The 12500-nt window shown below is 37.7% G+C and overlaps 6 protein-coding genes across 7 annotated transcripts in view; 2 read left to right on the top strand and 4 right to left on the bottom strand.

The window, feature by feature from the left end:
• Positions 1–455: 455 nt before the first annotated feature.
• Positions 456–1937, bottom strand: LOC142970808 (histone H4). The gene has a single exon (XM_076111246.1). It carries the CDS (start codon positions 1142–1144, stop codon positions 833–835), a length of 312 nt encoding a protein of 103 aa, XP_075967361.1. The 5' UTR covers positions 1145–1937; the 3' UTR covers positions 456–832.
• Positions 1938–2739: 802 nt separating this feature from the next.
• On the bottom strand, positions 2740–10028 carry LOC142970797 (histone H2AX-like). The gene is made up of 3 exons (XM_076111224.1): positions 9621–10028; positions 6598–6622; positions 2740–3177 (listed from the first exon to the last, which is right to left on the bottom strand). The coding sequence occupies exons 1-3, from the start codon at positions 10001–10003 to the stop codon at positions 2791–2793; spliced, it is 795 nt and encodes a 264-aa protein (XP_075967339.1). The 5' UTR covers positions 10004–10028; the 3' UTR covers positions 2740–2790.
• Positions 4140–4971, bottom strand: LOC142970792 (histone H1-like). Its single transcript, XM_076111219.1, has one exon. It carries the CDS (start codon positions 4917–4919, stop codon positions 4266–4268), a length of 654 nt encoding a protein of 217 aa, XP_075967334.1. The 5' UTR covers positions 4920–4971; the 3' UTR covers positions 4140–4265.
• On the bottom strand, positions 6842–9619 carry LOC142970796 (histone H4-like). The gene has a single exon (XM_076111222.1). It carries the CDS (start codon positions 8974–8976, stop codon positions 8599–8601), a length of 378 nt encoding a protein of 125 aa, XP_075967337.1. The 5' UTR covers positions 8977–9619; the 3' UTR covers positions 6842–8598.
• Positions 7537–8338, top strand: LOC142970794 (histone H3). The gene has a single exon (XM_076111220.1). The coding sequence runs from the start codon at positions 7562–7564 to the stop codon at positions 7970–7972; it is 411 nt and encodes a 136-aa protein (XP_075967335.1). The 5' UTR covers positions 7537–7561; the 3' UTR covers positions 7973–8338.
• Positions 10029–12201: 2173 nt separating the features above from the next.
• Positions 12202–12500, top strand: part of LOC142970798 (CCR4-NOT transcription complex subunit 2-like) — a 7755-nt gene continuing 7456 nt past the window's right edge. For both annotated transcript variants that reach the window (XM_076111226.1, XM_076111225.1), the window contains exon 1: positions 12202–12280. The gene's annotated coding sequence lies outside the window, so the exon portion shown is untranslated. The remainder of the gene's footprint in view (positions 12281–12500) is intronic.

Genomic DNA, 12500 nt, shown 5'->3' with positions numbered 1-12500 from the left:
TTCATCCTCAAATTAAGTTAAGTTTAATAGTAGACTGTCAATAATAAAATCTAGATGAATGGACCACATAACTCCAATAACACTTTTGTGATGAGTGTTTGTACAAGTTTAGACTGAAAGGTCCTCAAAGCTATTATGGTATAAAAATGTATTTTAGTACATAAGTATTTTAAAATGGCTCCAAAATTGTGTTCTTCCACCATATTGTTGTCACATCCTTGCTCCTAATGAAGAGCATCAAGTTCATAAATGTAGTTTTAAAATAAAGATGCTGTTGACCATAAAAATGATTTTAGAACAAAAAAAGTTTGATTCTGAAAGTGTTGACTGAAGTTGAATCCATTGAGTGAATAAGGAAGTCATATTCTGTATAATTTAAAGGAAGCGATCTAACCAGTGTCGTCTGGTGGAACATGTTCTCTGTAGGGCTGAGCCACATCCATCAATCTCAGCAAACATCCCAGAATGATTTAATGCAAAAACATTAAGATATCAAACACGTATTACTACTTTACAGTTAAATATTTAACCTTTATTCCAACATGAAAAAAAGCAGTAAATAACACTTTGATAAACTCGTCAAGACATCTAATTATAGTCTCAGTATAATATATATATCATATAATAATATTCTGTATAATATAATAATGTATATAATAATATAGTAAGAGTTTATCATCATTATTCATTTTATTTGTTGTGGCTCAAGATGGGCGGAGCCCTCTACTGACCAGCCACCACTGGTTCTGATGAAACAGGTTAAGAGCTCTTTAGGTGAGTTGGGTGGCTCTTAAAAGAGCCGTTGTGTTGTCTTGACATCAGTCGTTGGTCTCTAGCCTCCGAAGCCGTACAGAGTGCGGCCCTGCCTCTTCAGAGCGTACACCACATCCATGGCGGTGACCGTCTTCCTCTTAGCGTGCTCGGTGTAAGTGACGGCGTCACGGATCACGTTCTCCAGAAAGACCTTCAGCACACCGCGGGTCTCCTCGTAGATCAGACCCGAGATACGCTTCACTCCGCCGCGGCGAGCCAGACGGCGGATGGCGGGTTTGGTGATGCCCTGGATGTTATCACGGAGCACTTTACGGTGACGCTTAGCGCCTCCTTTGCCGAGTCCTTTTCCTCCTTTTCCGCGGCCACTCATCTTGTCAGGTTTACGTTGGTTAAACTAATGAAGTGTTTGCGGAGAGCGGAGGTACTTAAAGCACATTTGCGGACGTAGTTGAAGAATAATAGACATCTTAGCCCGCCTTTTTTTCTCCCAATGATACACGTATGACGCTAAAGTGTGTACTTAGAGGCATTTCCGGTTCCGATGTTTTCCTTCAAAATAAAAACAGACCATTGACAAAAGAGAACATTCTGGTTTTCCATTTCATGCATTATGATTTGTGGATGTGAAATCCATATGAATTTATATTAACTTAAGGCATGTGTGGCAGATTCATTTAAATGTATCTGTAGAAACATTTAACATTATATTCATCATAAAAAAAACTCAGCATCTTTCAATTCATGTTACTGATGTTTACTAAATATGTTTATTTTGGGGTTTTGGTTTAATTACATTGGAGTGAGGATATTAGTCAAACAGTGATTAAAATACTCTGATATATTAGATTCTTTAGTAGTGATTTACGTTTGATTACCTTTTGATTTATGATTTAATTCATTTCTACACAATGAGGATTCGATTGCTTTTAGTTTTTTTTACATTTGTATAATATGGGTTGTTGTATAGACATAAATAATAATTGTATTAATTTTATTTGAGCGATGAGTTTTGATTTGGATCCCTCTTAAGACCTCTAACAAAGAAAATGTGAAAGTGTCTCAACAGTTACACACACACACTTGTCTATCAAGACAAAATAAACTGAATGTGAGAGGTATACACCTTATGATACATAGTTACATGTCCAAGAAAGACAACACGTATTAGTCATGGACTCAGTATATATATATATATATATATATATATATATATATATATATATATATATATAGATATATATATATAGATATATATAGATATATATATATATAGATATATATAGAGATATATATATAGATATATATATATAGATATATATATATAGATATATATATATATATATAGATATATATAGATATATATATATAGATATATATATATAGATATATATAGATATATATATATAGATATATATATATAGATATATATATATAGATATATATATATAGATATATATATATAGATATATATATATAGATATATATAGATAGATATATATAGATATATATATATAGATATATATATATAGATATATATATATATATATATATATATATATATAGATATATATATAGATATATATATATATATATATATATAGATATATATATAGATATATATATAGATATATATATAGATATATATATATAGATATATAGATATATATATAGATATATATCGATATATATCGATATAGATATATAGTTTGATTTCAGGCTTCATATACAAAATACCAGGGAAGGTCATTAGTGGTGCATTGGAGGTACTAATACAACATAATATAACACTCTAGTAAGAGTTTATGTACTGCAAATAAAGTGTGGTGGTTTGTTTTGGGAAAATGTACTAGAGGCATTAAAACAATCTTGCTAATGGATTCTAATAGAAACGTATTAAGTAAATCTCCATATGTGTCGTATGGGTCTCACTAAATATCTTATGAGGATTCATCTCTTTCAGAGGAGTGGGTGGCTCTTAAAAGAGCCGTTGGGTTTAGAGAGAGGGGCTAGAAGGATCTACTTCTTGGCGGCCTTCTCGGTCTTCTTGGGCAGCAGCACCGCCTGGATGTTGGGCAGCACGCCGCCCTGAGCGATGGTCACTCCGCCCAGCAGCTTGTTGAGCTCCTCGTCGTTGCGGACGGCCAGCTGCAGGTGACGGGGGATGATCCTGGTCTTCTTGTTGTCGCGGGCAGCGTTCCCAGCCAGCTCCAGGATCTCAGCGGTCAGGTACTCCAGCACCGCCGCCAGGTACACCGGAGCTCCGGCACCGACACGGTGAGCGTAGTTACCCTTCCTCAAGTGTCTGTGGACACGGCCGACGGGGAACTGAAGCCCGGCACGAGAAGACCTGGTCTTGGCCTTCGCTCTGACCTTTCCGGCTCCCTTACCACGTCCAGACATTTTGTAGATAGTGTAAGACTGCTTCGGCTAAGTGAAGAAGAATATTTCATCGCTGTAGAAGCTCAGACTATAAAGGAACGTCTGCTCGCTCATTGGTGCGGTACATTAGTACGATCATCCAATCAGAGACGACTACGTCACCCAGCAAAGCACAAGACTCCCGCCCGAAGTGCGAATTACAAAATAAGACATCTCGGGTAAAAATACACACATTACCAAAATAACATACAACTATAAAATGTATAAAGAATAACATTTAGTATCATTTACATGATGAAATAAAAATAAAGTAATGGAATCATAATAATCAGCACATCATAATATTGTAAGGATATTTTAACATAAATTTGAATAAAGACTTAATAAAGTATTAATTATGTGCTTTTATATTACATAATGTAAATAAAGTGAAGTTATATTTAACATCAGCTGATAAAGAGACCCTGCTGGCGTCACTATGATTACTAAACATATATCATTCGATTATTATTATTACGTTATTAATGTAATTTTTTTTTTTTACAGTTGTAGCACATTTTAAACATTTAATTCCTGATATATTTTTCGGTTTTTAAAAAAATAGTGAGAAATATCATCACGCAAGCTGTGAAACAAACGCAGTAAAGTCAGTCTGTGTAGTTAAATATGTATAAAGTTGCCTGCGGAGAAAATACTCAAATAAAGTACCTCAGACGTGTACTTAAGTACATCACTTTATGTGTACTTAGTTCAATTTAATAGTAAAATAATTTGGTGACTCTACACTTTGTACTGTTTTATTTATTTGTGCTTTTTAAACTATCTTTAGTTTGATTTCAGGCTTCTAATCTATATTTAAATTAAGCTTATTGTCAGTTTGCTTCTCACTATACATAACTTACTTTATTGATATTTGCATTCAATGTATTCTTATATTCTCCATCTCATGGTGTCTTAAAATGATTGTTTGAACTCATTAACAGTAATTATTTACATGACAATAAATAAACATATTTAATAACAATAATATTTAGGACTTGTGCTCTTTTGGTGTATTTGGGTGGCTCTTAAAAGAGCCTTTTTTGGTTGCTATGAAACAAACTTTTAAAAGTTTACTTCTTCGCTGGTTTCTTGGCTGCTGCCCTCTTCGCTGGTCTTTTAGCCGCTGCTGCCTTCTTCGCTGGTTTGGCTTTGACGGCCTTCCTTGCGGTTTTCTTGGGTGAAGCTGCCTTCTTGACCATCGCCTTCTTCGGGCTCTTTGTGATCTTCTTCACGGATGTTTTCTTGGCCACAGCGGGTTTCTTCGCCTTCTTGGGAGTCGGCTTGGCTGCTTTTGGCTTCTTGGCGACAACGGCGGACTTCTTGGCGGCGGCGGGCTTCTTCGCTGCGACAGGCTTCTTGGGTTTGACGGCGGACTTCTTCGCCGCTGCCGCCGACTTCTTGGGCTTCTCAGCGGGCTTGGCCGCCTTGAAGGAGCCGGTGGCACCGCTTCCCTTGAGCTGGACGAGGGATCCTCCCGCCAACAGCTTCCTGACGGCGCGTTTGATGTGGGCGCTGTTCTGCTTCACGTCGTAGCCCTGAGCGGCCATGTACTTCTTCACGGCCACGTAGGAGATACCATTACGGCCCTTGGAGGCGGTCACCGCTTTCAGGATGAGCTCGCCGGCGCCGGGACCGGACTTCTTGCTCGGCTTGGAGGAGGCCTTCTTCTTCGGGGCTTTCACCGGGGTAGCCGGTGCAGGTGCTGGAGCGAGTTCTTCTGCCATTGTACTATCTATAAATCTTCTCTGCTAGTCTGTTATGACTGATAGAAGATTCCGAGCCATGAGAGGAACTTAAACACACCATGAGAACCGTAGAGACTCAACCCAGCCTGCCTCTCACCAGTGCAGCAGGAAAACTGTGTCACTTGTGTTTTCTCTTCGCCATTAAATGTTTAAAAAACATATCTGGAGGAAGAACTAAAGTATACAATGTAATCGAACTAATAGCGAAGGAGTTTACCTTCATATGTAAGCCAAATAAACTTCAATACTTTTCTTCATTTTGATTCTAAAGTGTTTAAACGTCTCCCATCGTCTGCTGTGTGAAACGCTGCTGAGGGTCTTTTCCTTGTGATTTCTCTCTTAAATGCTTTAAAATGCATTAAAAGCCCAATAAAACGAGTTTGACAGTGAGAAGAGATGTTTGTTCAGAGATCCAATGTAAAAACACTTTACTCTTGTTCATATTTTTTTATTAAACGGAGGTTAATCTGGTGTCTGCAAACACACTCCTGTTGGAATAGGCCACTGGCTGAGTTCTCCACTTCCTGACACAGTGTGCCCTTTATTTATTAGAGTGCTATCTCTAATTAATGATAATCAATCATAGTTACATATTTATAACAATCTGAAATGTGTTATATAGATAGATAGAGAACGGTGTAAAGACACAAATGGTCTTAGTTACACAGCCACTAACTTCCTCAGGTGATAGATGAGCTCCTATAGGGTTTAGAATTATTGATTCTAATATATCGTTTATTTATAATATAATTTAATGGATCCCATAAAGACTCTCTATCACATCATTATTTTATTCTAGGCTGATATGATAAATTATTTTACAGCATAATATGAAAGTATTAAAGTAGGTTCTCTGACTTCATTTGCTGTCATGAAAGATGTAAACATGAAATAAACAGCTCATCACTCCCAATCTATATCAAAACAATGTTAGAATAATCATTATTAATCATCAGTTATTGGCTTAATACAATCTCACAAACCGCATAGAATATGACACAATACAGACAGTAGCTGGTAGCGCTTTATATTGTTTTAATTGATTCTCAATGTAACTGGGTGTCTCCCCCTTGTAAATATAATTTGTGTAAAAGTGTTACTTTATTATTTCGTATTAATTTTTTATTCTAATTTAAATGTTTTTAATCATGCGATCCTGTATTGCAAAAGTCACATTCTTGTAAAACCAACGTGCTGCAGTGCATTAAATCTGTGATGTTCAGAGGGATCGAAAAGGACGTTTTGTTGCTGTATTGTTTATTACAAACAACATAATGCAAAACACGCAACATTTTAAACTCAATTTCAAACAATATCAATGTATTTTGTTTAATTATTATTATTATAGTTATAGATATATTCAGTATAGGATCAGCAATCCTGAAAGACAATATTGCGCCAGAGATTAATCAAAGATTACAACAGAAACATAAGAACAAACAAACATGTAAAAATATGGATATTTATAAACAATAGAGTAATAACTATTAAGTGTATTAGAAGTAACACTGACAACAATGCAGAATAGAATAACAGTAAGAGTCAATTTGGTAAAATAATTCAACTAAAATAGATGACGTGATAATAAAAACAAGATCAAAAGTGTATAAGAAGTGATACTAGGACCAGAGCCCAATAGACAATGTACACCGTTTATAGTTTTATTATTGAGCTTCAGCTCACTACATTGTTCTTTGTAACATTTTACTTTTCGTAAATCTACAAAAATACTCACAAAATGTCTGTTTTACATGACAAAGCATTTTCTCCCTCACTAATAATATCTGCAGCTCTATGTACCTCACATCTTTCATGATTTTGGGGGTTTATTTAACAAGGATATTTCACATTGAACAAACATTCCAAAGTGGGTATATGACTTCAATGCAGACAGCTCGGGGTGTCATTGATAGATATCTACTTTATTCATCCCCAGAGGGAACATGCAGGTTAACAGGTACACGGTCCTGGATTAAAGTGTCTGTAAGTACATAAAGGACAACAGCATGCAGCAACGTGTACAGCTGATCCAACTTCATCTGTGTATTTCAATGTCAAATATTTACATTACTGATTTAATTATGGAAAAAAACTACTTACGTGAGAGATTTCACACTTCTGTCGTGTGAAATCTCTCTGACTTTTAGGTACTCATGAGATTTAAATTTCAATAAGCTCTTACTTTAAAATACAATACGTGCACATTTACATTTTTACACACCAGTTGTCATACAAATGTAAACGCTTTATATGTCAAAGTCTATATTTACACATTTAGTGTTGCTCATTCTGTGACTATTTTAGTAATTTCACTACCAGGACCATAACTTTATGTTTTAATTATATATATGTATATATATATACATATATATAGTACGTATATCTGTATTGTATTATTGTTAGTACCACAATGCTCTAAAAATGTACAAAACACAAGACAACTAAATGAGCGGGACCTTTGAATTTTGAAATTTCTTTTATCCAATTGCTGAGCTGCAGTTTCACGCGCATATTATTGAACCAATCAGCGGTGCCGGCACACCGGCTCCGTCTATATAAACGAGACGCTGTCGCTTAGAAAACACAACTACTTTTCTTGAGTAAAGAGAAGAAGACTCAAGATGGCCAGAACCAAGCAGACCGCCCGTAAGTCCACCGGAGGAAAAGCTCCCAGGAAGCAGCTGGCGACCAAAGCTGCCCGTAAGAGCGCCCCGGCTACCGGCGGAGTGAAGAAGCCCCACCGTTACAGGCCCGGTACCGTGGCTCTGAGGGAGATCCGTCGCTACCAGAAGTCTACCGAGCTGCTGATCCGCAAGCTGCCCTTCCAGCGCCTGGTGAGGGAGATCGCTCAGGACTTCAAGACCGACCTGCGCTTCCAGAGCTCTGCTGTCATGGCTCTGCAGGAGTCCAGCGAGGCTTACCTGGTCGGTCTGTTCGAGGACACCAACCTGTGCGCCATCCACGCCAAGAGGGTCACCATCATGCCCAAAGACATCCAGCTGGCCCGCCGCATCCGCGGAGAGAGGGCTTAAACTGACCCCACTGTAGTGACCCACCAACGGCTCTTTTAAGAGCCACACACCCGTCTGTAAGAGCTGCGGTCCCGAGACACACGTGCTGCGTTGTTAAAAGCAGACATTTGGCTTTGGTTTTTGTTAATATATTTACTTGTGTAACATAAGACACTGTTGTGTTGATTCATAGGCTGTATATTGATAGACCAGAAATACCTACTCCTAATTTGTTCCATTCATTTAAAATGTTTATCCAACTTCGTAGAAGTTAGATAAATGTATATTATATGAAATGAACCAAGAATTTCAAGGTAATCCTGTTTTTTTTGTTCCAAACTGAATATAATTAATGACCTTTGATTAAAGACAGTTCATTCAAACTAACGTCACCATGTTTGATGCGAAATTATTTTTATGCTTCTGTACTTGTAAATGTTTAAATAAGATGGTGCAATATTAAGCACGATAAATTGCATTAAACGGTAGGTATTGGTCATATCTCTATTTTAGTTTATATCTGCATTCAAGTGTAATGGAGAAATATGGATATAATGACCAGAATAAACTCAGGTTAAGAGCTCTTTAGGTGAGTTGGGTGGCTCTTAAAAGAGCCGTTGTGTTGTATTGACATCAGTCGTTGGTCTCTAGCCTCCGAAGCCGTACAGAGTGCGGCCCTGCCTCTTCAGAGCGTACACCACATCCATGGCGGTGACCGTCTTCCTCTTAGCGTGCTCGGTGTAAGTGACGGCGTCACGGATCACGTTCTCCAGAAAGACCTTCAGCACACCGCGGGTCTCCTCGTAGATCAGACCCGAGATACGCTTCACTCCGCCGCGGCGAGCCAGACGGCGGATGGCGGGTTTGGTGATGCCCTGGATGTTATCACGGAGCACTTTACGGTGACGCTTAGCGCCTCCTTTGCCGAGTCCCTTTCCTCCTTTTCCGCGGCCACTCATCTTGTCAGGTGCTTGGCAGAATTGAAGATGGACAGCGGAACTGAGAGCGTTGGTATTTAAAGGCATTTTGCGGACGTAACTGAAGACGAAAAGACATCTCAGCTCGCCATTTTTCACGATCACTTTATCAAGCTAGCGTGTGTAAGCCGCTGCATTTCCGGTTACAGAAAGCCCTTTCAAAATAAACACCGGTTGTTGTATTTGCCTCTTATTTCCTTACGTTGTCTACTACTTCAAATACACCTAAACTATTTTGTTTTAACATGATACTGTGACGATCCACTGCTGTATCTGTAGTAATAATATAATAACTCATATTGTTTATTGTGCAAACGTACTTTCGATCCGGATATAATTCAAATAATCAACAAATAATACTCATAAGACAAACACTTGTATATCAAGACCACAAAGAAAAATCCATTTTATAAATAAGTTATTTTTTGTGGTGGTCATGTTCAATTAAAATTGACAAAATAAGTTGAGATGCGTTATGGGGAGATTGATTATTATATAAAAATGTGTTGTAATTTTTCACATTTAATTATTTTATTGGGCTGTAATTAGCTGAACTAGGTCCAATACATGTGTAACTAAACTTTAAAACATAAGTTTCGTATTAATATCTCATGAGGATTCATCTCTTTCAGAGGAGTGGGTGGCTCTTAAAAGAGCCGTTGGGTTTAGAAAGAGCGACTTGAAGGTTCTACTTCTTGGCGGCCTTCTCGGTCTTCTTGGGCAGCAGCACCGCCTGGATGTTGGGCAGCACGCCGCCCTGAGCGATGGTCACTCCGCCCAGCAGCTTGTTGAGCTCCTCGTCGTTGCGGACGGCCAGCTGCAGGTGACGGGGGATGATCCTGGTCTTCTTGTTGTCGCGGGCAGCGTTCCCAGCCAGCTCCAGGATCTCAGCGGTCAGGTACTCCAGCACCGCCGCCAGGTACACCGGAGCTCCGGCACCGACACGCTGGGCGTAGTTACCCTTCCTCAAGTGTCTGTGGACACGGCCGACGGGGAATTGAAGCCCAGCACGAGAGGACCTGGTCTTGGCCTTCGCTCTGACTTTGCCGGCTCCGGTTTTTCCTCTTCCAGACATAGTTGATTCGGTATTCTTCGTGTGATTGACGTAGAATACCGAAGTGAGTAAAATCCGTGACTATATAGACAGTAGCGGCTCCTGTCTGCTCGTTGATTGGCGCGATGGAGCGTCAGTGTGATCGTCCAATCAGAAACGGTATGTAAGATACAGTAGAGATCAGACGGCTTCCGTTGCAGTTGATGGTGTTTATAAAATAAGACGTCACAGCAAGCTGAAAATGTTAAAGTAAATTATTTTTCCTGGTTTCTTTAATTATTTCAAATTATTAATTAATAATAGTCTTTTAAAAGGAAAATAAAAATCTTATTTTTTAATTTTCTATCTGGCTTTTAATTTGTAGTAATCTTATAGCCAATGACTTTTAAATAATTTTTTGCTGATGTTTATTTATTTTTGTATTCTTATGACTTCTATTTCTTGCTTATATTTGCCGTCATTTTTGAAGCAGCGTGTTTGTATAAAAGGTGATACATAAATAAAGTGATGATGAGTCTTCAACAACAACTTCATGAGGATTCAGGTTTCTAAAAAGATTCAAGATTCAACCAACTCATCTCTCAGGGTTATTATAACCCCGAAAATATGACATGTTTCACGACTCTGGATATTTACTTTATTTATAAAGTCTGACACCAAACAGTTGATTTTCTTTTCTTCTCGTTGTTTAGCATCCATAAAGACAATAAACAATCACCTTTGTGAAAGTAATCTTTATTCTCTGTTTCTCACATTTCTATTTATTCTTTTCAGGACATCATAAGAAGGTGAAATGTTCCTTCACACTGTCAAAATATTACCCTGGTGTGTGTGTGTGTGTGTGTGTGTGTATGTATATATATATATTAACTTCATGTGGTAAAGCGTTGTTAGGTTATCTAGTTCGCTTTAGATTCTTTGAATTGTTATATTTTTCTTAAATCCTGAGACATGGACAATTTAACTTTCAGTCCTTTTATTAGAAACCTGTTTTCACATTAAAGAGAGTAAACTACTTTTAATCACTTTCCACATATTAACAGCTGTAAGAAATAAACATATTAATAATCTTCACTTTATTTAAGATTTAATATGTTTGTAACATTTAATCAAAGTAATTAAATGTGAGGGCATTTTTTTAAATGATCAACTGAAAAATACCATTTAATAATGAAAATTATCTAAATTAATTACAACAATAAGTTATAAAACTGTTGTTTTACAGGGAGTTCTTAGTTCATCTCTGATTTAATTTGGCCCAAATTACAACAGAATCTAATTTTACTTCATCTCCTAAAATATGACGATGCGTCATATTTTATAAGATGTTCACATGGTTTGTGTATTTGAAATTGAAATTTATTTTATTGTATTGTATTTTATTGTATTTTATTGTATTGTATTGTATTTTTTGTGTGCCAATGGCAAATACTTGAGTAAAGTTTCAGATATTAGAAGTAGAGAAGAGTAGAGTAAAGTATGATACAATATAGAGTACAGTAATGGAGGCCTTAGAGGTCAGACAGTAGAGTATAAAGTAGAGCACAATACAGCTTAGAGTAGAATAGAGTGAAATGATGGAGGTTCAGAAGTCGGGCGCTAGAGTAGAGTACAGTAGAGTATAGTACAGAGGAGATAAGAGTAGAGTGATGGAGCCTCAGAGGCTAGACAGTAGAGTAGAGTAAAGTAGACACACACTTACTCAATAGAGAGCTGACTTCCTGTTACAAACAGAAGTTATTTGTAACATTGTATCTTTAACAGCATCATACATTAGTTCAAAAGAAGTGAACGCTGCTTCATACATTCTGGTGCAGATGTTCAAGATATAGATCAGGTTCAAGTCTTTGATATCACTGTTATCAAATAATGGAACTTGTAGATGGATGCGTTGACTAATTTATTTCTGTATGAACCATCATCTGGACAAATAAAATCACACAAAGTGTGGGTCTGTAATATTCTCGTTAGTTTAACTGTAATAACCTGTAAGAAGAAAAAAATAAAAATAAAGTAGTGATGGAGCCTCAGAGGCTAGAGAGTAGAATAGAGTAGAGTAGAGTAGAGTGATGGAGCCTCAGAGGCTAGACAGTACAGTAGAGTAGAGTAGAGTAGAGTAGAGTAGAGTAGAGTGATGGAGCCTCAGAGGCTAGACAGTACAGTAGAGTACAGTAGAGTAGAGTAGAGTAGAGTGATGGAGCCTCAGAGGTCAGAGGCGACACACATCCCAGCATCCTTGCTGATTGGCGAAGAGATGACGGCCATCTTGGATTGTAGCGGGGAAGAAAGATTGATGCGGTAAGCTCCTTGTTTTATTCCTTTTATTTATTTTCTCCTCAAACAACCGCATGAACCTTCTCTGAATAAAACTCCACTCGTGTGGGAGTCATCACGGAGTCAGACCGCGGAGGTGAAGCGGAGAACACGATCTCAAACCCGGCGGTCTGCTTCCGCTGCTTTTTGTTGTTGTTTGGGGGGAACTAATCGACGGAGGCTTCTTAGGCCCAAAACCCGAACA

Source organism: Anarhichas minor, unplaced genomic scaffold, assembly GCF_050575085.1.
Source record: "Anarhichas minor isolate MPS153535 unplaced genomic scaffold, ASM5057508v1 ptg000044l, whole genome shotgun sequence".
Taxonomy (NCBI): Eukaryota; Metazoa; Chordata; class Actinopteri; order Perciformes; family Anarhichadidae; genus Anarhichas; species Anarhichas minor.
The sequence above is the reverse complement of the archived record's forward strand: the minus strand, read 5'-3'. Positions and strand labels throughout refer to the sequence as shown.

Excerpts from the sequence above, each read along its gene's own strand:
- LOC142970796 (XM_076111222.1), bottom strand. The coding sequence starts at position 8,976 with ATGCCTTTAAATACCAACGCTCTCAGTTCCGCTGTCCATCTTCAATTC.
- LOC142970797 (XM_076111224.1), bottom strand. The coding sequence starts at position 10,003 with ATGTCTGGAAGAGGAAAAACCGGAGCCGGCAAAGTCAGAGCGAAGGCC. Across the intron at positions 6,623-9,620 it reads ACCGAGAAGGCCGCCAAGAA|TGAGCTGAAGCTCAATAATA; the intron begins GTAGAACCTTCA and ends AGAACAATGTAG. Across the intron at positions 3,178-6,597 it reads TGAAGCTCAATAATAAAACT|AAAATGTCTGGACGTGGTAA; the intron begins ATAAACGGTGTA and ends TACACTATCTAC.
- LOC142970792 (XM_076111219.1), bottom strand. The coding sequence starts at position 4,919 with ATGGCAGAAGAACTCGCTCCAGCACCTGCACCGGCTACCCCGGTGAAA.
- LOC142970794 (XM_076111220.1), top strand. The coding sequence starts at position 7,562 with ATGGCCAGAACCAAGCAGACCGCCCGTAAGTCCACCGGAGGAAAAGCT.
- LOC142970808 (XM_076111246.1), bottom strand. The coding sequence starts at position 1,144 with ATGAGTGGCCGCGGAAAAGGAGGAAAAGGACTCGGCAAAGGAGGCGCT.